This window comes from Cavia porcellus, unplaced genomic scaffold, assembly GCF_034190915.1.
Source record: "Cavia porcellus strain 051 isolate PalLab524CR breed Dunkin Hartley unplaced genomic scaffold, mCavPor4.1 scaffold_1, whole genome shotgun sequence".
NCBI lineage: Eukaryota > Metazoa > Chordata > Mammalia > Rodentia > Caviidae > Cavia > Cavia porcellus.
The window spans coordinates 214,960,211-214,984,147 of record NW_026947484.1 but is presented as its reverse complement, the minus strand read 5'-3'; the positions used below and the strand labels follow the sequence as shown (position 1 = coordinate 214,984,147).

Below are 23,937 nucleotides of genomic sequence, written 5' to 3'. Positions count from 1 at the left end.
GTGCTCGCTATGCTGTTCCGCTCAAGGTTACTGGCACCACTGACATAGTTTCATTTCAGACTTGTATGTGAATTATTTGAAGACCAATCAGAAAGATAATCAGTCATTTAGTAGAGAATCCATTTTTAATATCCTATGTTCATCATTTCTTCTGTGGAAATATGTATGTGTCTATACTTACCAACATTCTTTCTCTTTACAATTCAAAAACACGAATCCCTCATGTGTCACTCTGGCCTGCTCAGTGGAAATGTTATCAGTTGAATATTCTTCTCTAAGGATGTCTAATAACAGCTGATCTCCATGTCTTAAAGAGGTCATGTCTCAGTGCGTGCACTTGTGTAGTAACAGCTGCTTCTGATTTTGTAAGTAAGCTAAGCTGGATGTGGAAAGTAGCAAGCTCATCTTCCAGAAAGTTGTCCATGTACTGTGCTCACCACTCAGTCCCTGCCTGCAGGTTAAATGTTAACCCTCAGCAAAAGGTATCAGTATCACTCCTCAGTATCAGTGGTGGTCACCATCCAACAGCTGTCAACCCCCTGTCAGTGTGAGCAGAGAGCTGAGCCCTCTCTTGTGGACCAGTCAGTGCACATAAATGTGGGTTTCAGTTTGTTTCTATGTGTTCATGGCTTTGGGCGGGGAGTTTTGGGAATTAACACAGGCCCTTTTGTATGCCAGGGAGGTGTGCTACCATTGAGGACTTTTCCTTAATCGCTTGCTTTCTCTCTTTTTTTAAAATTTTAAGATAGAGTTATACTAGGTGGCCCATACTGGCCTCAAACTCGTGATCCTCTTACCTCAGCCTCCCACCTCAGCCTCCCAGGTAGCTAGTATGACAGGTATTCACCCCAAGGCCTAGCAAACGTGGGTGTTAAATGGTATCTGTAATGGCTGATACACTATGTCACCTTGAGAAGTTTGGAGGTTTAAATAAGGGACTCAGCAGGGAGCCAGGGCCCTCACTTTGTAAATATCTTCACCCTGTGCAAGAGAAGGGCGCAGAGATGGTGTGAGTGTACACTGGTCCCCAGGGTGTGGGTGCGGGGAGCCTGCTTAAAAGGGAGGGAGATGGAGAGGCTTGCTCTTCCTTTTGTTCTTGGTGCCTTTGCTGTCTTTTGCCACTTTGAAATGTTGACCCTGTCCCACGCCACCCTGCTTTGGATACAGCTGACGATGGGCTAAAACCTGCATAAACTGTGAGCTAAGCGGTCCTTCCTTAATTTTGAGTGATGGGTATTTCATCCCAGCAAGGTGAGAAAATAACGGATAGCTAAAACCTTCTTAATTAATTCCCCATAATTCTCTGTTTCAGTTAAACCCTTTTTCCGCCTAGTACTTTCAGTCAGTAATCATTCAAACATTTCTTCTTAGCAAATTCTGCATCAAGCATAAGCATAGTTTATAAACATTCATTTTTTTTTTTTTATAGAACAAGGAAAACATATTCACACTGGTCTCCCATAGGCTTACGGATTATTATTATTTACATTCTTGTCACAATTTTCAAATACCACCCGTCCTAACAGGTTGGAGTGACAAGGGGCTGTGACTCGAGGACTGTGTGAATCTGAAGAGCACAGGTGAAGTCTTAGTGGAGGAAGGACAGTGCCCACCAAGAAAGAAATCCACGGTGTAGTTACTGCAGACGTTTGGAACAGTCGTCCACATCTGACAGCTGAACTTCCGTCTCCCAGCAGAGCTCCATACTATCTGCTAGTGAAATAGTCCCTTAGTTTAAAAACAGCTATTCCTAGAATGACCAGAAGTGGGATGTAGGCATATAAAATCAGAAAGTTTGTTGTGAATCTGGATGTGGCACCGGGGCAGGTTCCTTCAATGAACTGAATTCCTTGAGTGATGGTGCACATTGGGTTGTTCATCACAGAGTTATTTGAGTTGCCTGCCAAAGAAAAGGTCGACAATATCAGCTGTGGCACACCTCAGGTGACTTAGTCACCAAGTATTTGCCACCAGGTAGCCCTTAGTGAAGCACCCTTCTTCATGAAAGATACAGACATCTTTGAGTCCAGAACCCACAGGTGGATGAAGCAAGAGAGAATTCTGGGCCTTGGATTCATTTGGACACGGGGATGAGTTTGTTTCTATTTTGAGTATAAATTCCTTACCATATTTTTGATAAAATGATGTTCACTTAGCACTAGATATCCTAAAGGAACTAAAAATATTTAAATGACCACTAAATTCCGCCATGTTCTCTTATTTTCTTCAGAGTGCACCTGGGATCTCCAGGGAGATTTTTTGTGTGTGTTCCCACTGCCCCTCAGTGGAACTGAGGAATAGACTTTTGCTATCAAAAATGGCTCTGCTCAGGTACATACCACCATTTTGGGAATCAATGAGCCACTTTATAGTTTGCTTCAGTGAGCTCACTAGATACAGGAGCTCAGTCTATCTAGAATATACTAGAACTCAGCTGTGTTCATAAATTCTGTCACTTGCTAGTAACACCAAAATGGTCTTAGTATTGACCTCTGGCAGGATACAAACTGGACCACTGCTTAATTTTTGTTTTAAAAATCATGTTGGCTTTTATTCCAAGACAAGTTACTGAAAATCAATTCATTGTAAAATATACCATTTATCTCCAGAATACATTTCTCTCAGGAAATTGCTTCCTCAGAGTAATATAATATATCAAAGTAAAAATAATATATCAAAGAGTAAAGATAATATATCAAAATTCAATACTTACCACAAGTGAAATTCAGTCCGTAGAACTCATTGACTACAAGAATCTCACAGCAATATTTTTGGAATGTAAAATAACTGTAGATTCTAAAAGGAAAGTTCATTTCTTGTATGTTCCTTAAGAGAACAAAAGAAAAAAAAAAAGAGACAAAATTCAGTAGACAAAATTAAGTAGTTTGACCAAATGAAAAGAAAAGCAATCCTTATGTTCTCTAACATAAACATAATTTTCCATCTCTATCAAAAAAAGATACTATAAAAATCTTTAATGCTAAAATGTAAAGAAATACACTGCCCTAAAATAACTGTGGTTAACATTTTGGTAACATATACAGCCTATGTATGTGTTTATAAAATTTTACACAAATGGGGTTAGACTATGCTATTCCCTTATATGCTTATTTCTCCCCAAACGTACGTCTCAGACATTCCTAGTTAGTAAGGGTGGGATTCAGTCATTTTTCATTACACTTTGCTCAACCATTGTAGTAGAGACTTTCACGATAGACTAGTTAGAGGCCTAATTTTTTGGTAAGCACCACTTAGATAACACAGGAGAAAACATACACGCATTTACAGGAGAGGACGGTACCTGTGATTAAACAGATTTGAAGGTTCTAGGGCATGAAGTGAGAACTAAACTAAAATGCAAGGGAACGGGAGGGAGCGAGCAGGCACATATCTGCCGTGAAGACACCATAGGACTCCTCTCCAGTCTAACTCAGAAGAACCTTCTTGGGATGCTGCAACCTTCTTAGTCCACTATATGGTTTCTACCAGCCAAAAACATACGTATTAAGTATATTTGCAAAGCTGTAGTTCTGAATGCCTTAGGAATTTAATAAATAATGTCTTGTCCTTGAACTCACAATGAATGTGGTTAGAGACAGAGAATATATACCCGTTTATGCCAAAGACTGCAATTTTGGAATTTTTTCATGGAATTTATATATGCGACCTAGTAAAGCTCAAGGAAGAAGAATTCGAAGAGGAAAACATTTAATTATGTTCCATGGTTACTGGCATTCCAAAAATGAAACACTATGCATAAAAAGATTAAGACCATAAAAACATAGGATAGTGACCTGTTTATCCCAAGAACATATGAAAAATAGCATTACACGTCCATGACATTCTCATATTTGGTGTTTATGGTCTACCTCCTCTATTCCCAAGTGACACCCCCCCCCGCCCCCGGCAAGCCTCATGACTTTCAGTTAGAGGCAATTTTCTAAGGCACAAAGTGGATGGCCCACATTGAGAGGTTGTGAAATAGTCTTGAACCGACTAGGTTTGCAAAATTGTATGCTGACCTGAGTCAAGACCATGAGCTGGCCTCTATGAAGGACTGCGATAAATGAGACCCCTCTGGGGCTGGGGATTTAGCTCAGTGGCATAAGCGCCTACCTTGCAAGTGTGTGGTTGTGAGTTCGATCCCTGGTACCGATAAAAAAGAAAAAGACAAAAAAATAAAAAATAAATGAGACCCCTCTGCTAGCCTTGAAGGCTGGCGATCTATTAAGGAAAGACTGCAACACAAGAGGCACAGGGTGGGCAGTGAGAGGAAACGGCATCCGGAGAGAGCTCCTAGGCCATGGGAACAGCAGGCAAGCACAGGAAGACTAACCAAGCAAAAGGTAGGGAGGAGGGCCAGGCCTATCCCGGAAACCCAGAGGGTACTCTCCAGAGGGAGGAACCATGGATTTAGATTTGTCAACATGGAAATGCCCCCCTTACGCTGTTAAGTGGTAAGGCACTATGCGTCCTTCCCATCTTACACAATAGCACAATCCCATTTTTTGCTAAAAGTGTTACTAAAGTCTAGCCGGATATGAAACAAAGCTTAACTCTGGGGTGTGAGAATTTGGCTAACTTTTCCTTTTACATACAGGTCCATGTCACGTACATTTTTTTGTCCAAAAGAACTTGGAATATTATGTGAGTAGAAGGAACAGCAAAGCTCTTTCCATTTGTGTTTGGAGGAGGAGGCAGCCAGGAGTACAAATGCAGCCTGCAACTCAGTCAGGGACAGTGACCCCAAAAGGGACAACGCATCAGTGCTTGAAGGTCGAGCAAAGTCCCAGTGAGGCCTCTCAATATGGTGATTTTACAGAGAAATCAAGAGCATGTGGTAATTTTGGCCATTTCTTCCATTTTAACAGCAATTAATCTCTTCCTAAAAAGCAGGTACAGGAAAAAATACTAGATTGACTGGCTCATGATAATTCAAGTAATACAAAAGAGGAGGCGATGCCAAGCTTCAGTGTGCACCCCTGAGGATGATCTGATCCAAGCATTTCTCATGGGTACTAACAATTCACTTAGGACAAATATCAGGGAATGTGAAAAACAGATCCATGCAAACCTAGCTTGCTTTGCTTCCCTGAGTTTACATGTGGTTACATCATTTACTCCTGGTGACCTCTTGAGGTCGGCGAGGCCAAGAGGAGAAACTCTTTTATGAATGAGGAAACTGATTTAGACAGAGGAGTTCCAGGCGTGGTTGCACACAACTGTAATCCCGGCACTGAGGCAGGAACTCGGGATCACCATGAGTTTGAATCCACCCTGGGCTGCATAGAGAGTTTAAGGACAGCCTGAACTACATAGTGAGACCCTGTCTCAAACAAAGAAAGAAACAAAAGACAGAAGTCCTGTTCATGGGGCAGGCAGTGGTGGAGGAAGTGTCTGACTCAGCCCCCTCTCTAGGGAGCCAGAGGCATCAGAGTTGCAGGACTCAGGCGAAGTCAAGTCTGAGCTTTGTTTCTGCCTGAAAATTGATTGTTCTGAGAGCTAAATGACGAACATATAGAGGTAATTTTGTATACCGGATATTCACTAATTCTTTGCTTGTTTGTTTTGGATTTGATTTTTGATTGTGTGTGTGTGAACCAGAGATCAAACTCATGATCTTGCACTTGCCAAGAAGGTGCTGTGCCTCTGAGCTGTATCCCTGACCCTGTGATTTGATTTTTTAGTCAAGGAAATAAAACCCTCAGGGACCCAGAGTTCGATCCCACTTGTGTCATCTGCCTTTTTAACGTTTTAAAATTTTCTGCCCATTCTGTTCTCTTGTGTGTGTTTTCACTATAAAATGATGATTGCCAATTGTAGCAAATTTGTAAACCATAGGAAATATGAACTTAAAAATTAAATATCATCTAGAGGTAATTACCGTTAACCTTTGGCACATGTCCTTTAAGTCCTGAAACTTTGAGCAGTCTTTTCTTCTGCAGTGTTTTTTCTTATACATTTTAATTACTAAAAATAACTGGGAATTGAGAACTTGAATAGAGCCTCAGCAGTGCCAGGTCAGAAATGAACTAATAATATACATAATCTTTACCCTGTAATGTGGATCGTGAATTTTTCTGGAACATTCAGGTTAGTTTTTCCTTCTTTTGATTTCATAGCTTGTTGTATGTGGATCATATCATTAATTTGCTTACCTTACCATTTCCTGATTCCCAATAGAAAGACATTTTATTGAGTAATTGGTACAAGATCTAAGCCAATAATAATGACTTAGCAGGTAGAGTAAGTTCTCTTTAGCTAGCATCACAGAGCTCCCTTCTGGAATTTGTTTTCTTTCTTTTTTTTTTTTTTTTTTTTTTTTTTTGTCTTTTTCCTTTTTATCGGTAACGGGGATCGAACTCATGACTGCCTGCTTTACAAGGCAGGTGTTTATGCTGCTGAGCTAAATCCCCAGCCCCCCTTCTGGAATTTCTTTATAGCTGTCACCATTCTGTGGTTATCAACCACAAATCATACCACCCTAAATCCTTTGGGTCTTTGTGTCTTACCTCACAAATCCAGATCCAATCAGCAACCCAGCCGTGATCAGCACAGCCACTAAACTGTTGATAATATTTGGATTTTGCACTATACCAAGTAGCACAAGAGCTAAACATTCACCAATTAAGTGAGGGGCTAAGACCGCAGCAGAGAAATATCCAAATCGAGCAGCCTCAGGATATAAGCCTAAAGCCCTAGAAAAACAAAAGAGCTTTAGTCTCCTTCCCAAGTACCATTATTTAAGAAAAACACCATATTTGCCTTCTCTGAGTAAATATTTGGTGGTTACAGGCTGGGCGGAGCTGGCAGAGCACGCCAAACTGCCTTTGTATAAGGCGTTTTTGGAACAGAGCCCATGCTTGGGACCATTTATTGCCATGGTTGTTTCCATTGGCTTCTACTTAGTACGAGTCACCTCAGTGAGACACTTGTGGCAAAATAATAAATTACTTAGACAACATTTGCAATGAACTGCACTATGCAGGCTACTGAACTCTGCAGGCCTCCTTTAAAGAACCATGTTCTTCCTCCCAGCACCACACTTACCCTAGCGCCAAGGGTCCAGCCTGGGTCTCAGCCCCCCTTTCCAGAACTGCATCCCTGAGCTGAGGCACTGGGCCAGCATGGGAGCCCCTCGCCACTCTCATCCTCCAGCTGTCTGGCTTCCCTCTCCAAGCCTCCATTCCACTCTTACCTTTTATTTGAATTGCCCTTCCTTGATTTGACTTGTTTCCTTGTAAACAAGCAACCCTATATTTGTGCCGCTGTCTCCCATATTGTCTTCCCTGAATTATACTCCTTGGGTGATAGGGGTGTTAAGTGACCATGACATTGTAGAGTAAGGAAAAGAAGTTGGGCTCTCAGTGTCCTCCACCTCCCTTCTTCACCTTTCGTCTTGCACAATTCATGACGTTTGCACTATTAATTCCCTTCCCTACTGTGGTCTTGTGACATTTAAAACATTCCCCTCTGATGATTTTATAGCACCTGGACAAGGGTCATTCCCTATTAGGATGCTTCAGAAACACTTGGGTTGGTATCTGTGTTGTTAATGGTCACTTACTTCCATTTTCCTAAGGTCTTGAGCTTCCTTGGGGGAATCATCCACACAAACATCTCCTACTTAACTGTGTCCTTCCAGTGGGCATCTGCCCAACCTGGGTCACTCAGCGTGACTTCAGTTTGTACAGTATTCCGAATAGCCCCTCCTGCAGGGCTGCAGCCGGAACATCCCCTCTCTGCCTCAGCCTCCTTCCTGTTCCCGCTCCCCAGTCCCCACGGCCTCAGATCCTGGCCCGCTTCTGCCGTTCTTTGCCTCACCTCTGGGAGCCCTGCCTTCTCACGTAGGTGATTGAAAAGCATGTTCAAAGTGTGTTGACCGCGGAATATGGCTGTGCTGAATGGATCCAGTTTGCCTCATCTGGCCCCTGGATTTCATCTGGCCCCCTAAGGTTTCATCTGTATATCTTGGGTTCCAATGGTGTTTTCCATCATGACCGAACTCACCTCCTGTTTGATAATCTTCTTGCCGTCTTTATTCTCCATTTCTCTCTCCTGCCCTCTCATCCTCCTCTCCCAATCCTGTCTTTGCCAAATATTCCCCTGCCTACTTGTACCTATGACCTCATGATATTCTGATTCCCTGCCTTTACCTGGATCTACTCTGAAATCTTGGTTTGTGACTGATGCCATTTTGGCTGTATCTTCATCTAACTCACAATCTAATTTTTGTTGTATTTTCTTTTTGTTTGTCTCTTGTGGTGTTGGGGATAGATCTCAGGGTCTTGGACATGCTAGGTAGGGCCTCTGCCCCTTAATGGTTCCTAATCTTACTTATCACATCCTAAGACAACCATCCTAAGAGCTTGATGGTCACTTAAGCAACTGATCCTACCTTTTCAGCCTACCCTGTTCACCAAGCTCCTCCAAACAGCATCTGTTTCCTCCAGAGCCCTGGGAAACCTGACATTTACCCCCTCTAGTCTATGAAGTCCTTTTCTGGAAATTACAGTTCCTGCCTCTTTTCCACCCCACTGCTCTTACTTCATAGGTGAGCCACACCTGCTAACACTCTCCCCGCCGCCCTCTCTGCTGCCCCCTGCTGGCTGCTTCTCCTTTCACTTTCTGATGCCTCTGCTTTCTCCAACTGGCCATCCGCTTCTTCCCCTTTGAGCCTTTAATCTGGAGCTCACATTAGCCGTACCCTAGTTTATCTTGTGCTTGTCTGTCTGGTTTATCACAATGACTCATACTCCATGCCTTGGGACTTTGAACTAGATATGGTTAGGAGCGTCTGCATATGAAGCCAGACAGTGAACCAAACAAGGTCTCAAGAACTACCTAAGTTCATGAGCTAGGCACCTTTACACTAATGGAGTCAGAGAACGCTGGATCATTTAAAGCAAAGTGACAAGATGGGAGGAGATCCTTCTCCCCCCAGCAAATCCTGCAAATATTGTCACTCTACACATCTGTGGATTTTTATCTTTAAAGTTCTAAGGAAGGCTGAGGATATAGCTCAGTGGTGCAAGCACTTGCCTAGAAAGTGCAAGGTCCTGAGTTTGATTCCCAGCACTAAAGAAAATAAATTTAAAGTTCTAAGACATAAAAAGAAGGTATTAAGGCTGGGGATTTAGCTTAGCAGCATAAGTACCCACCTGGCAAGTCCTGAGATCATAAGTTTGATCCCCAGTACCAAAAAAAAAAAAAAAAAAAAAAAAAAGGCGGCAATCTAAACCCCCTAGCACTGAGGATGCTTGCTGGTTCCCAGTACTTGCTGGTTCCCAGTTCCATAGTCACTGTTTTGTTCCTCTAGCCCTCTTCACTCTGCCCAGACTGCGATGTCCCTGCAGTGTCCAGTATATCAGTGAAACCCTAGACAGGGGAGCTGCTTCTCTCCAGCTCATATCAGCCTAGGGAGGCCACACATCATTGCTGATGACCAGTGGCCACCTCCTCTGCTCTCTGGGAACCTTGATCCCAGCCACTTTAGAGCCTTCTTTTCTGGACAGCCCTGAAAAAGTAGGACCTGCTTTTCCCTGGCACCTGTGGTCTGTCTGGCTTATACTCTGGTTCCATACCACCTACAGCTGGGTTATTGCATTTATTATAAAATCTGTGCATTGAAAGACAGGACATTATACTAAACAAGGATGGACAAAATGCAGATCCTCCAGAGCAGAGAACACAGGGTCAGTCACCCCGGAGCTCTCTCCCCTGCGGCTCACGGGCCCTCTTACTCAATGCGGGCCCCTGGATGGCCCTGAACCCCTCTTACCAGTAGCTGACACTGCTGAAAATCACAGTGGCAATGATGCTGAAGGGGAGGATGTGCAGCACGTAGGCCAGCAGCATCTGCCACTTCTCATACAGGCCATCCAGACTCTCCTGGTCACTGACAGCTCGCAGCACAGGGACTGACATAGAAGGCAGGTTCCAGAACAGTCGTCACCACACAGCTGAGGGAGGAAGGGCTACCCCATGCAGAAGGGAAGCCCCCGAGGGGCAGGCTGCCCACTCACGGAAGGAGCGGTGCTGCCATCCATGGGACAATAAAGCCTCCCCACCACAGAAGTCTACATTCTATCTGAATTCCAGTGTGGTGGCAAAAGATGTGATTTATTTCCTTCTTCTTAAATTTGGGGGTAGGGTGGGTCAATCAATTCCAGAAAAAAAAGGGGGGGCACGAATGAGTGAGCAAGGCACTTTGTTCTCTTTTTGTGCAGTACGTTGGCCCCCACAGCGGCCTGCATTTTACAGTGACTCAGAGGAGCCAGAAAAGCCTGGTAAACACATGGACTTATTGTTGTCCTTCATGTCCATCCTTAAAAACAACTTTGCAAAAAGCATCACCCTTGCCTTTCATTCCCTGAACTGTGTGTTCCATTTCAGGGATCCCTCTGGCACCTATTTTCCTGATTAGGGTATAATATCAGGCATCTGGGTGTTGCTTCTGGACTCCCACCAAGTTTAAATATCACGTGCCGGTTATTCCAAAGTAAGCTCCAAAAAGCAAGTGATGTTGCAAAATTGGCCAGGTAATGGGGCCCCCATGGGCTGTGGGCATTCTGGGGGCCAGGAAAGACATTTCGAAAACCTCTCCCCTAACACCAAGACCTCATAACTACATGTTTGCCTGAATCCTGAGACTCTCAGAGACATCCTCCTGGAGAGCTAATTCACGGTAAGGTGCTCACGACACAATAGTTACCTTTCCCCAGGGAGGGGTTCTGGAGAGGGCCAGGGCTAGCTCGCAGAAACACCCTTCTGTGGTGGACATTGGCAGGGTAACAGCTGAGGCAGGGAACTACCCAGGAAGAAAGAAGTGCGCTTCCTGCACACAACACTTACACAGAGTCACGGCATTGAGCATGCCCGTGTATGGGGTGGCGCCCACCAACTGGTACAGGAGACCTACGCGGTCCTGGACAGCGCCCTTTAGCATGTCATTCTGGACCCGCAGGAGGAAAAAGAGAATGAACAAACCCAGAATCAGATTCTGAAGGAGACGCATAGACACTGCTTGCTTATTTCTCAATAGGTTTCTTGTCACTCTCCTGAAAGAAAACCAAACAATCCCATTTTAATTCTTTTTCTTTCATTGTTGGTGACTAAAGGCCTAAAATGCTGATGGGGGGGTCTGAAGCTTTTACCTCAAGAGGACTCCCAGTTTACAGAGAGTTCCTGGAAGATCTTTGGTTTTGAAAGGAACCATTGGTAAGTTTTTTAGGCATTTTGTTCTTTCAATGTTCTCCAAAGTTCTACGACAGATTGCCGACTCTTTGTAGGCAGATTCAAGCCTATGGACTTGCTTGTAGGTTTCTATTTCTCGTTCTTTGCTTTGAAAATCCACTGAAGTCAGGTCCACTAGATTTTTCCCCCAAAAAAATATGATCCATGTTTTTTCCAATGCACATACATACACAATGGAAAATAATGTTTTATCATTGCAGGAATATTAATCCTAATATTGCATCTCATCAGAATAAAATCTGTTGTTAATGCCCACCTATAAAATCAGAATACTGTAAAGCTATCCAGGAAGGCCATGAGAATTTCACTGGGACTATCAGAGAATTCAGAAGCTCAGTTAATTTTCCTCTAACAAGGTAGGAGTACACCAATTTGCTTGAAAGAGATCTCTACCTCATTCCGATAAGTCATCAATGGCAAGTCAAGTTCATCGATCTACCAAATTAGTTCCTTGACACACAAAATCATCAAAACAAAACCAAAACCCACTGGAGTAGGTGCCATCCACACAGAAATATGAGAAAAATATTCATGCTGGTGAGTGTAAAGCAAAACTTACTGTAGAAGTCGAAAGGATTGGAATGTTCAGGGCAGGGGTAACCACAGCCATTGAAGAAATCGAGCATCTCCATTGGGGTGCCACAGAAAACCAGCTCTCCAAAGGTCAGGATCGCAATTTTGTCAAAGTGCTGATCAGAAAACAGACAGTGTGTGATCAGGTCACCACGTCCTTCACTTCCAATCAGTGGGTCAGACCTTTGATTACCTCAGTCACCATCAGCGTTCTCAGTGGGCCTATTTGAAATAGAGTGTGCCTATCTGTACCAGCTGAGGTGCCTCTGGCAGTCATGCCCTCTCCCTCCCGAGCCCCCATCACCTCTAAGGTACAGAAGAGCTGCTCAGCCAGGTTAAAGTTCCAGATATTATACAGAGAGAGTGACCTTGAGCAACCTGGGGTGTTCTGTTTGTGTGTTGTCCATATTTATAATCGCAGATTCTCTTCTATAAAAAGTGAAGAGTAGCTAACTAACAGGATACTGGGAGGGTGAAATGAGAGCTTTCAGAAGAAATCTGTATGATTCAGTGGAAAAACACAGGCTTTGAGGCCAACTCAACCATGAATGGCAAGTCCACCTCCTAACTCTGACATACTGACTTTGTTTTGAGTCATTTCTGTGCTTCACTCTTTCCCTCTCTCAAGGAGATATACTGATGCCAGCCTTAGAGGATTATAAGAAACTAAAATGAGATAGTGTTTCAAATATAGATGGAACATGGTGCTGAAAAGAAACTGGCTTGCATCCTTTCTCTGCCCAAATCAGGATTGTTGATTCTGATTGCTTGATGATGCACCGCGAGTCCTTTCCCTCACACCCAGCTCAGCACCCCCATTCCCACCCTTGGGTTGAGTGGAACAATGGCCTCACCCTCCTACCTGGAAGAGTTCAGAGCGGGGCTGGTGGATGGTGAGGAGCACGATGCGGTCCCTGCGAGCCAGCTCTGCCAGGAGGTAGATGATCTGATTTGCAGTCATGGAGTCCAGGCCTGTGGTTGGCTCATCGAAAAGCATGATCTCTGCCAGCAAAGGAGGGATGGACGTCGGTGTCACTGCCCAGCTGGACACTGTGCTTGAAACTCAGATATTGACCACTCCTTTATTGAGTTATTGCACCCCAACCACATAGACTGTGAAGAGAAGTACCTGCATGCAAACTGCTTTCAGTCCAAACCCTGGAGAAAGGACCTGGCCAGGGACCCAACCCCTAGCTGTGCAGCAAACACAGGGACAGAGAGCGACAGGTTGGCCCCCCTACTTGGTGCTGTGGCCTTTTTGGGCTCCATCCAGGAGACACTGACCGACACCAAGTTGTTCTCAAAAGAGAGAAGATGGACTTAAAAAAGGGCATAACTGTTTCATATCTATAGCACTAACACTAAAAGCATAATTATATAGCAAAGAAATCTCCATAAAACAAGGTCTGAGGTGGGGCTGCCATTTGTGTTCTTTAGGTGGATCAAGTGTGACTTATTTCCAGCATGAAGATGACCAAGAGCATTTCTTTTATCTGCCTTCCAGTCACCGAGCACCACCAGAAGATCGGGGAGTCTAATCTACCAATGTAAAGAAAGGCCCGGATACAGTGTCCCCTCTTTCAGGCTCATAGAAGAGTTGGATCTACCAGGCGGGGGCAGTAAGTGATCCAGGCAAGAGTAGAAGGGGACAGGCAACCTCACCCCTGCCCCAAAGCATATACACTTCTGGGTGTCAGCCTTCAATTTCTACACTGATTCCTGTGGTTTCATAAGCACTCCTATCATACTGAAAGTAATCACCCTTTCTCTGCAAATACAGTGGTACTGCCAGAGTAAGAAGAGTGAATGGTGTAGACCCTGTGCTCATGGAAAATGCCAATAGAACACTAAAATACAAATGCAATGTTTCCAATTCAAGAGATGTTTTGTGCAGATGGTCCTTGCCTTATTAAGAGATTATGTTCTATAAACTCATAGTAAAGTGAAAACACTGTGTGTTGGAAATGCAGCTAAGGCATCTAGACTGATGAGAGCACGATGGTCCCTGCATCATCTGAACATCATAGCAACACAGCATGCAGGATGTTGGTGGTTCCTCCTTTCCACCACACAGCCAACTGGTGGCTGTGACCTGCTGACACAGCCCAGCATCATAAGAGAATAGGACATTGCCTGTAATCCCACTCTGGGAGGCTGAGATAGGAGGATTGTAAATTCAAGCCTAGCCCTGGCAACTTAGTGCCTTAGTGCCACTCTGTCTCAAAATAAAAAATAGAAAGAACTGAGGAAATAGCTCAGTTTGAAGGCCCTGGATTCAGTCCCCAGGACTGGTACAGTGTGTGTGTGCATGTGGGTGGGGAGGGGTGATGGCATTACATTTCACTAGCCCAAGAAAAGCTCAAAGTTCAAAAATCAATGCACAGTTTATACTGCGTGTATTGCATTCACATCATCTGAAAGTTGAAAATTTTAAGTCTGAACCATTGTTAAGTTGGGGACTATCTATACTTAGATGATGAAGTAGCATCAGGAAATATACTACATAGTACTTCCAAAAATCCTGGCTCCCCAGTTTGGAAAGCTCAGTGATTTCAGTGTTACACAAACTCCTTCCCACATGCGGATCAAGAAGAAAGGGCCTTGAGTATCTGCAGACATGTGGCGAGCACCCAGATACCCAGAGGTCTGTGTCCCACTTACTGGGGTCTTGGAGGAGCTGGACTGCAATGGAGACTCGGCGCCTCTCACCACTGGAAATGCCCCCAAAGTTATAGTGGCCAATCACTTGGTCTGCCACATGGCTCAGATTCAGCTCTGCCATGACAGCTTCCACCTGTAAGAGACACAAAGCCCAGGACCGTGGGCCATCCAGGTGACAGCTGCAATCTCAGCTCCCCAGCTGGAGAGAGAACATGTCACAAAGCAACCAGCCACGTCCAGAAACCAGCCAGTTACAGCAAAATCTAATTTGGCTTAGGTTACAGTATTACACCTGTATCAGATTTAAATGAGGAAAAGGCATACATGTTTTAAAACCCTGGAACACAAAATATATTTGCTGCAAGGAGATTCATCATGAACCAACTTTTTTTTTTTTTTGGTCCCAAGAATTGAACTCATGACCATGGGCTTGCAAGGCAGGAGCTTATGCCACTGAGCTAAATCCCTGGCTCTGGAGATTCATCATGAAATGACAGATAGTTCATTGAGCACCTATTTTCAGATGCTGCCTCTATCTGGTCTGTACAGAAAAAACACCCAAAAAAGTAGTTATAATATAGCTTGCTTTTATAAGTGTTTAAATCTTGAAATTTATTAATACTTATACATTTTAAAAATCCAAATTGGTTTGAAATAAGGCTGGTTTTCCTTCTGTCACCTAGCTACATCCTGGAGTTTCATGTGGGCCAAATCTCTGTATGTTTTGCATCCATAAAATGTGATCAGTTGCCAAAAGTCATGAAAAGCAACCTTCTTCTTTCCTTGGATTTCTTTCAGGACTTCAAAGGGACCCAATTTATAATCACGGCCACATTTCTTAAAATTCCCTCGCCTCTAGTGCTGGCCACGCTCACCTGCAGCTCCTGTCTCCTTATTCACAACTCATTAAAACAGTGACAGTGGAAATCCGTGCTTCACTGTCTAGAAGGCCGGCCTTTTCCCTCCGTTTCCCTTCTTCCTCAGCTCATCCTGTCTCCAGAGATCTGATGGAAACTTTCCACTACTTCTAATCCTCCCCTGACTGATCGCCCAAAGGCAGGCAGCTCTGAGGGGGAAGGTGGCTGAAAACAAGAGTATGTATCTGGTGATGTGTTTGTTCCCATCCTTCCCTGGTGAGGCTGTGTTCTTTTTGTAAGGGAGGAAAGAAAGAAAGAAAGAAAATGAGAGAAAGAAAGAAGGGAGGGAAGGAGGGAGGAATTGCACTGAAAACAACCACAGCAAACTAGATTGGAAAAAAAAAGGATGATGTGTGGACCAGAGAAGCAGAGGATGGGATACCAGCATACATGAAGTTTTAGTCAAAGGAAGCGACATATCTGAAATAAATAAAAATAATGAAAAGGGGGGAAAGTGTAAATAAACTAGTTTGAGATGATCTGGAAGAATGCTTGTCCTCTGACTTAAAAGATCCTAGAATTGAGCTTTGGTTGACATGGCTGGGTTTGTGTGCTCACCAGCTGGGGTAAACTTCCAAACCTCCTTTCATGCCTGGAGCTTCAGGAAAGTTGTACATTTGTTGCTTGGCTTGGATTGGATGGACAGAGGAGACAGTTATTTCATCTTTTCTGGATGTTTTGTGCTTGATGGGAAAACTTCTTGTTTGTGTAGTCTATGTGAAGTGGAATTCAGAATCTTGAAAAGACTTTGGGTTTTGTTTGTTTGTTTTGTTTGGCCTGGGTTTTTTGTTTGATTTGGTTATGTTTGGTACCAGGAATTGAATTTAGGACCTCACGCTTGCCATGCAGGCTCTGTGCTGCTGAGCTACATCCCTGACCCCTTGAAAAGGCTTTGGGAATCATCAAGCCAATTCTTCTCTATACTCTGGCAATTACATAATCTGATTTCTTCTTCACATAAACCGTAGCACAGAGATATTATCATTCGAGTTATTATAGAGGCAGAAGCAGATTCTCAGAGAGGGCCACAACTCGTCCGAGGTCCCGCCCCTAGCAAGTGTCAGGGCTGTCTGAGTGCTCAGGGAGTCCACAGGGCACACAGCTCAGCTGACCGCTCAGCAGACCTCAGACCACTCACATCAGCCAGGCCTGCTTTCAGCTCCCTCCAAGGTCAGAGCAGGTCTACTAGACCATGAGCGCTGTGACCATCACCTGCTGCTCACTACAGTACTTCATCAAGATTTCAGCTCTCGTGGATTGGACTTGCTCAGGAAGGACACTCAAGCAGGGCCAGCTCTGTGCTGTCACTTTCCTCAGAACATTTAGGGGCTGCCTGTGCCAGGCAGAGAAGGCAAATTTGCCATCAGTCCATTTTATGGTACATAGGAATTCGCTGAATACTGTGTGTGTGTGTGTGTGTGTGTGTGTGTGTGTGTGTGTGTGTGTGTAAATGTGTGAGTGCCTTTTGAGACAGAGCTTTGCTGGGCAGTTCAGGCTGGCCTGGAACTCACTTTGTAGCCCAGGCTGGCTTTGAACTCGGTCTCCTGAGTGCTGGGATTACAGGCATGGGCCAACGCACCCGACCTGGCTGAAGATTTATGCCTGTGGGTTTCTCAGATTCTCTCCACACAGGGAGAATCTGTGATAGAATTGAATCACTCCACCAGAAGAATCTGCTTATGACCTCATTTGACACACCCGGTACCAGTGGGGTTTTCTCCTACCTGTTTTAGAAAGAGAAGTGCTTGGACCTGTGCCATGCTGGGACCTGGAGCGCTGGGAAACCAACAACCCCTCCCTGCTGCCTGTTTTGTTTTGTTGAACTTCAATATACATGAAAGTATGGACAGCTATTTTGAAGAGAACTAGAGACTCTTAAGACAGCCATTAGCAACTTCCCTATTATCTGGTTCTGAAGACCTAAATCGCCTCCCTCATTCTGTTCGGATCAGTTTTATACTATGTTGTTTTGTATGAATTCTCAGTATGTGAAGACATGGACAACTATTTGGAAGAAAACAAGAGACAATATGATAGTGAAAATCTCAGGTTGTCTAGCTTTGAAATTTATATCTCTTACATTGCTTTCTTATGTCCTATTTTGTTCTGTTTTGTTGTGTCTAATTTTAAAATAAAGATTAAAATTTTTTAAAAAAAGGGGGGGGGAGTGCTAAATGACCAGAGAGAAAGCCTCAGAGGGCCTGTGGCCTGGTTCCTCTTGTACACTCATGTCGGGGCCCTACGCCATGTGAACACGCCAGTGCACTCAGGGGTCCTGGTGAGCTGAACCCTGGTGTCACTTAGCCACACAGGGGCTCGAGGAGCCTGATGGAGCTAGAGGAACTGGGTTCCCTCTCAGCTGTGCCACTCTCAGTTGCTTGGTCCTAACTGGGTGTCAGTCCTTTGTTTGGCAAGATGGAAGCAATGTCTTCCTCATAGGTTGATATGAGAAGTGAGGTTTGTGTGTAAGACAAACCCTGCCCAGTGCCAGCCCGATGAGAGGGCAAGCAAGACCAGGTGAAATGGTAGGACCCTGCCATACCTCTGAGAGCTCTAAGGTGGGGGATGGCCAGCATCCCTCTGCATGGCTGACGGTCCTTCCTGAGGGCAGATCCCCACCATGGCTGTTCTCAGAATGGTCTGGGATGCTCCGAAGGGAGAATGCCACTTATCCACAAGCCTCCTCGGCAGGGAGCTGTGTCTCTCTGAAGGTGGCACTTGACCCTTCAGGGTTCCTAAGCCTCACAGTCCAGACAGAACTGAGGCAATCCTCCCAGGGAAGGGTCCAGCAGGCTTACCTGCAGCTACTTCCAAAATTAAGAAACACGGGAACCTGAACACGCTGACTGTGCCATAGTCTCTGCCTTCGTTAACTTAATCCCATTTGGATGAGGGCCATTCAATACACCGCAAAATAAACAGAAAAATCAGTAGGAAAGTAACGTCGCTGTTCACAGACCTCACAGAACGGCAAGAACCACAGGGTCGTGCAAGTCACATGGGGAAGGGGATAGGTCAGCAGCCAAACTTTGTAAAAAGTTTAAAAATCAAAGGTGAGGTTAATTAAATAATATTTACACCCAAAATATCCTTTCAACCTACCATCCATATTTTGGAAAATTCTGAATGAGATTACCTACCTTCTGTTTTTAAGGTTTTTTTTGGGGGGGGGTGTGATATGTTTTGTTTTGTCTTTCCCAGATGGAGTGTGAAATCAGCCCCATATTTTACATTCTCAGCTCTCCATCAAAATGCGAAGGCCTGGGGCTGGAGATTTAGCTCAGGGGCATGAGGGCCTGTCTGGCAAGCGCAAGGTCGTGAGTTCCATCCCCAGTACCAAATAAATAAATAAAAATGAGCAGGTGGAGCTCAGCAGGGTAAAGGCTAAGCGGGGCAGGAGGCAGGGGCGGGGGTCCCCACCTTCTTCTGGAAGAAATCTGCGGAGCCCTGGCGCGTGGTCAGCATCGCCGTGTAGCGCAGCGTCTCGCGCACCGTGAGGCCGCTCAGGAAGATGTCGCTCTGCGGGACAGGGAATGTCAGCGGCTGGCCTGGCCGGGCGGAAGGTGGGTGAGGGGCTGGGGATGGCCCGGCCCACCTGCATGACATAGGAGAAGCAGTCCTGGAACTGGTCCCGGCGCAGCGCCCGGCCGTTGACACAAACCTCCCCGAGCAGGGTGCCCGTGCGCCTGAGCCTCCCGGATATGGCATCCAGCAGCGTGGTCTTCCCTGAGCCTGGGGGGACAAGACGAGGCTCTGCAGGGCCCTGGGGGACGGCAGCGGAGGCCTGCCCCTGCGTCAGGCGCTCAGGGACAAGCCACTTCTCTCAGACGGGTCAAGGCTGAAGATGCTCCTGCTATTTCCTTTGGAGTTGAAAAGGAGGCTGTAGGATCAGAATAAAAGCAAAGCCAGGACTCTGGGAATCGCTGGGCTCTCAGGACACTTGGATTGCTTCTTTGTGCTCCCTTGGGATTGTCTGCTTGTATCTGTGCGTGGGTGACACTACCTTGCAGGCCAAGATCCCTGGGTGACCCCTATGTGGACAGAGTTGGAGAAGTGCCCGCTTAAGGAGCTGGCCTCAGCCTGCACCAGGAGCCCTGGGCACAGTTCCACACTGTGGAGGACTTGAGATAAACCAAGTAGAAACCTTGAGAGATGATAAGGGATTTCTGTTTTGCTGCTGTTGTTGTTGTTTTAAGCCACCATGGGAATTCTTTTTATTTTGCATGAACGTAGATAACTAATTCAGTCTTTTCAACAGGTGTCAAATCCTTATTAAGTAATTAATGAGGAACCAGCCTGGTGACAAAGCTTATCTAAGCAAAGGATAGAGAAACCACGGTTAGAATAAGGCAGCCACGTCAAACACACAAACGGTGAATTTCCTGAGGGGCAGTAAAACTGTTTGGGGGGATTATTTCTTCAGTAGGGCAGAAATAATTGGTAACTAAATCTGCAAGGAAACATTCATCCCAGAATCTGGGCTCCAATCAATAGCCACTAGGGAGTGAAACGAATCCCCCTAGTGTGGCAGGTGGCCCGAGGCAGGCTTGCTTTAGGCCACACTTGGGTGAGACTGTGCACAGAAAGTCATCTTGTCCTCATCATAAAATAAGTGCCACTCGGAAGTGCATAGCAATGGAGCCAGGTCATTTAATGAAACACTGGGCGTGTTAATTAGGCATAGAGACGTATAAGCATTAACCCCTCTCAGAATACTCCTCTTTGCGTCAAATGCTGTTTGTCATTCCTGGCACTTTCTGAAGCCAGTCTGAAGCACTCTTTGGTGAATGTGTGTATGAGTGTGAGCAGAGCTGCGGTGCACACTGCTGCTGAGTGCCACCCAGTGGAACGGCAGGCTTGTGAAAAGCTCTCAGAGTGTCCTCATCTGCCTTGGTCACCAGATCTGGCGCCGCAGAGCGACTCTGCCTCTTCCCCAAAGTCAGAATGACCATGAAAGGTAAACATTTACATGTGGAAGGAAATTTCCAGAACTACTTCAGAAAGTGTCCAGAACGATAGCATAACAGTGTTGGAAGCAAGAGAGAACGTTCTGAGGTGGATTAATGGCAATTCACCTTTTATCATAATGAGCTTTCTTTGATTTAAACACACCACGTTTTTCTGTCATGCCTCATAGATATAATTTATTCACTCATCTGTTGAACAAGTGCTAAGCACCTGCTTAGAGGCTGTTCTAGGGTTAAAGACCCAGCAGGGAAAAGGAAAAAGTTCCTGCTTTTGTGGAACTTGCATTCTACAGTGGTTTCATGCTTAGTACAGTGGCAGACATTAGAAACCACAATTAGGTACATCATCAGACGCCACGGCCACCTCCCAGACCAAGAGCTCTCCCTGCTGTCTGGGAAATGTACACAAAGCGTGGCACTGCATACGGGCACGCTTCTGAGAAGGGTGCTCTGTATGTCACCTTTCTTAATTCACATAAAGAATACAACAGATTACTATAGGGCAGCACAGCTTTTTGCTTTTTTAAAAGAGCATGTTATACTTATCAAAAGGAGAATTAGAATGATCTTGAATATTATGATGCATCTATAGGTAGAACTTGTTTTAACTATGGAAATAAGGCCAGGGATATAGCTCAGCAGCATAATTGCCTGTCTGGCAAGTGCAAGGCCCTGAGTTCAATTCCTGTATCAAAAAAAATTTTTTTTTTGGTACTGGAGATCGAACTCATGACCTCAGGCTTGCCAGGCAGGCGCTTGTGCCACTGAGCAAAATCCCCAGTCCCTCAACTTTTTTAAAAAAAATTTAAATGGAAGGGGTCAGGGGTTTAGCTCAGTAGCATAAGCACCTGCCTGGCAAGTGCAAGGTCATGAGTTTGATCCCTGCTATAAAAAAAAAAAACAACGGAAATACGGCTAAGGGTGGTGGCACACATCTGTAATCCCAGCACTTGGGAAGCTGAGTGAGGCAAGCGGATCACTAGTCTGAGCAGATCCTATCTCAGATTTTTTAAAAAAGTAGATGTAGATGTAGTTTAGTAGATGTAGATGTAGAACTGGGGTTCAATCCCCAGTACTAAAGGAAAAAAAAGGTAAAACAAGAAATAAAAATAAAAGGAATAAGAATTGGTAGGAAATCTTCCAAGAGTATGATAGTTTCAGTTAGTAATACGGTCTGAATGTATCTACTTAAAATTCAAATATTGAAGCTGGGCGTGGTGGTGCATGCCTATTTTCCCAATACTTAGGAGACTGAAGCAGGGGTTTGCTGTGCATTCGAGGCCAGCTTGGGCTATAAATTGAGTCGAAGTCCAGCCCGGGCTGCATACCGAGACCCTGTCTCAAAAAGACAAAAGAAAAAATTCAGGCGTTGAGGTCTTAACCCCCAAGCTGATGTTGTGGAATATTAGGATGCGGGGTTGGAAGGTGATTAGTAGGTTCAGGGGTACAGCTTTCCCGACTGGGATTAGTAGCTTTAAAGAAGTCGAGAGAGACCCCTCATGCCAGCTACCATGAGGTTAGGTGGAGAAGATAGCTGTCTATGAGGTACAGCCTGTATCACACACAAAATCGGTCAGCCCCTGGATCTTGGACTTCCCAGCAACTAGGACTGTGAGAAATAAATTTCTGTCGCTTGTAAGCCACCCGGTGCACAGTGTTTTGTTACAGTAGCCAGCGTAGGTTACAAAGGTCAGTGAGTTCCTTTTCTTTTGGTCTTCAGAGTCTACTGTTATGGACCAGTTGTGCACCTGCCGAGGCAGAGAGTGCTCACGGATTTCGTCACTGTGTGTAGAGGTTAGACGGTCCTAGCCCGCCTTCCATTCCCACACCAAATATACCTAAATTAGGTAATTTGTATAAAAAAGAGGTTTATTTAGCTCACAGTTTGGGAGGCTTAATGTTCAAGATCAGGCAGCCCCATCTGCTCAGCTGTGGTGACAGCTTCCAGCTGCATCACAACGTGCCTAATGGCACCATGCCAGGATGACATGTCAGAGGGAAAGACTGGATGGTCAGACAGAAAGCCAGAGGGACTCAGAGACAGACTTGCTTTTTTCATAACAACTTTCCTGGTAAGAAACAAACACGATTCTGAGAGAGATGCATCATTCTCTTCTCAGATTCCAGGCCCTCTTAAAATTTCCATGCTGTTGATCAAGCATCCCTCTCATAAACCGTTGGGTGACAAACTCTTACATATTCCTGATCAGTACCTTCCCTGACTTTTACCCCAGGCTTACATTTTCCCTGTTGAAGAGAGTAATGCCAATGAATAACGGTGGTAAATACCAACATTTTGCAAGAACAGTGCAATCAAGATGCTTCCATGGGAGCTGGGGATTTAACTCAGTGGCATAAGCACCTGCCTTGCAAGCAGGCAGTCGTGAGTTCAATCCCCGGTACCGATAAAGAACTGACATGTTAGGTAGGATTTTATACTCTTTCAAGGATTTTTCTCAAGCCTTCGTATTGTACCAAGTTCCATTCAGTCAGGTGCATCAGTGGATTTCATTCTAATATCAAACCTGTGACCTTGAACTTAAATTTATTTCAGCATGACAAGCCACAGCCTTTACAGCATGTTCCCCGAGAACTGGAAGGCTCCTCCTCCCCAGCTTACCTGAGCTCCCCAAGATGCACATGATCTGTCCACTTTCCACGTACAAGGAAACATCTTTGAGGATCTGCCTGTTCCACTGCTGCCGCCGGCGAGATGCAATATCCCACCAGGTCCCAACACGATTGCTGTACAGGAAACCACACGAGGGCAGAGGCAGCAAGGGTCTTGGAGGGGCCAGACCCTATCCCCAGCACTGACCCCAGCTCTGCCTGCCCATTGTCTCTGGACAGGATCCTAACTGTAGTTTAACCTCAGTGTCCTGCTCTGTAGACACTGGCAGGTGGTGAGTACAGGCTGGCACCACCCACAGGAAGTGCCAGCAGCCGCTGTCAATGGCAGGTCTCTGGCTGTGCCATGGCAAACAAGACACTGTTTACCTCTAGGCTGACCTGCATTCCTCCACCTCATGCTCCCAGCCCCCGCTCCCTGTGTCCTCTCTTCACAGAGGGCGGGCTGCAGACGGTGGGGAAGGGCTGTGGGCAGCACAGGGAGGGTAAGGGGCATGGCAGCCCTTCTCTTCTCTCTGCACCCCGATCTGCTAAGGAAGCAGCCCTAACTCCCCACCACCACCACACACATCCCGGAACACCCTCAGTAGTAAGAAGTGGTGACAGTCCCACAGTCCCGCCTTACCTGACGCTATAGGAGACGTGCAGGACACCGAGGCTGTGACGAGGCCTGGAGGCCTCCATCGGACCTTCCTCCGGGGAGCTCTGGTGACTTCCCTCTACCTGGGGGTCCAAGCCTTCCTCTGTGGTCAGAGAGCAGAGCTCACTCATGGCCAACAGGCAGCACGGGCTGATGAATTTTCTGGTGGCCTGCCCCTCTCCAGAGTGGCTTCAGCTGAGTTGCCAGTGACAGAGTGCCCCACCTGCTGCTTGCCCAGCCTGGACTTGGCACGGATGCCATTATCAGATGTACCTTTAGCCGGAGCGTCCTTATC

At 45.5% G+C, this 23,937-nt stretch overlaps 1 protein-coding gene across 1 annotated transcript; it reads right to left on the bottom strand.

Annotated features, from left to right (window-relative positions):
- Positions 1 to 1,375: 1,375 nt before the first annotated feature.
- On the bottom strand, positions 1,376 to 23,874 carry Abcg5 (ATP binding cassette subfamily G member 5). The gene is made up of 13 exons (XM_003472925.5): positions 23,628 to 23,874; positions 22,995 to 23,119; positions 19,003 to 19,139; positions 18,828 to 18,926; positions 14,491 to 14,623; positions 12,692 to 12,831; positions 11,816 to 11,945; positions 11,157 to 11,370; positions 10,855 to 11,060; positions 9,782 to 9,920; positions 6,513 to 6,698; positions 2,714 to 2,826; positions 1,376 to 1,900 (listed from the first exon to the last, which is right to left on the bottom strand). The coding sequence occupies exons 1-13, from the start codon at positions 23,771 to 23,773 to the stop codon at positions 1,707 to 1,709; spliced, it is 1,962 nt and encodes a 653-aa protein (XP_003472973.1). The 5' UTR covers positions 23,774 to 23,874; the 3' UTR covers positions 1,376 to 1,706.
- Positions 23,875 to 23,937: the final 63 nt, after the last annotated feature.

What these genes read in the sequence shown, in the direction of transcription:
- Abcg5 (XM_003472925.5), bottom strand. Translation starts at nt 23,773, where the DNA reads ATGAGTGAGCTCTGCTCTCTGACCACAGAGGAAGGCTTGGACCCCCAG. An exon ending in AAACTGGGAGTCCTCTTGAG is followed by an intron (nt 11,061 to 11,156) that starts GTAAAAGCTTCA and finishes GTTTTCTTTCAG; the next exon opens with GAGAGTGACAAGAAACCTAT. An exon ending in ATTGGATCTGGATTTGTGAG is followed by an intron (nt 2,827 to 6,512) that starts GTAAGACACAAA and finishes TGTTCTCTTAAG; the next exon opens with GAACATACAAGAAATGAACT.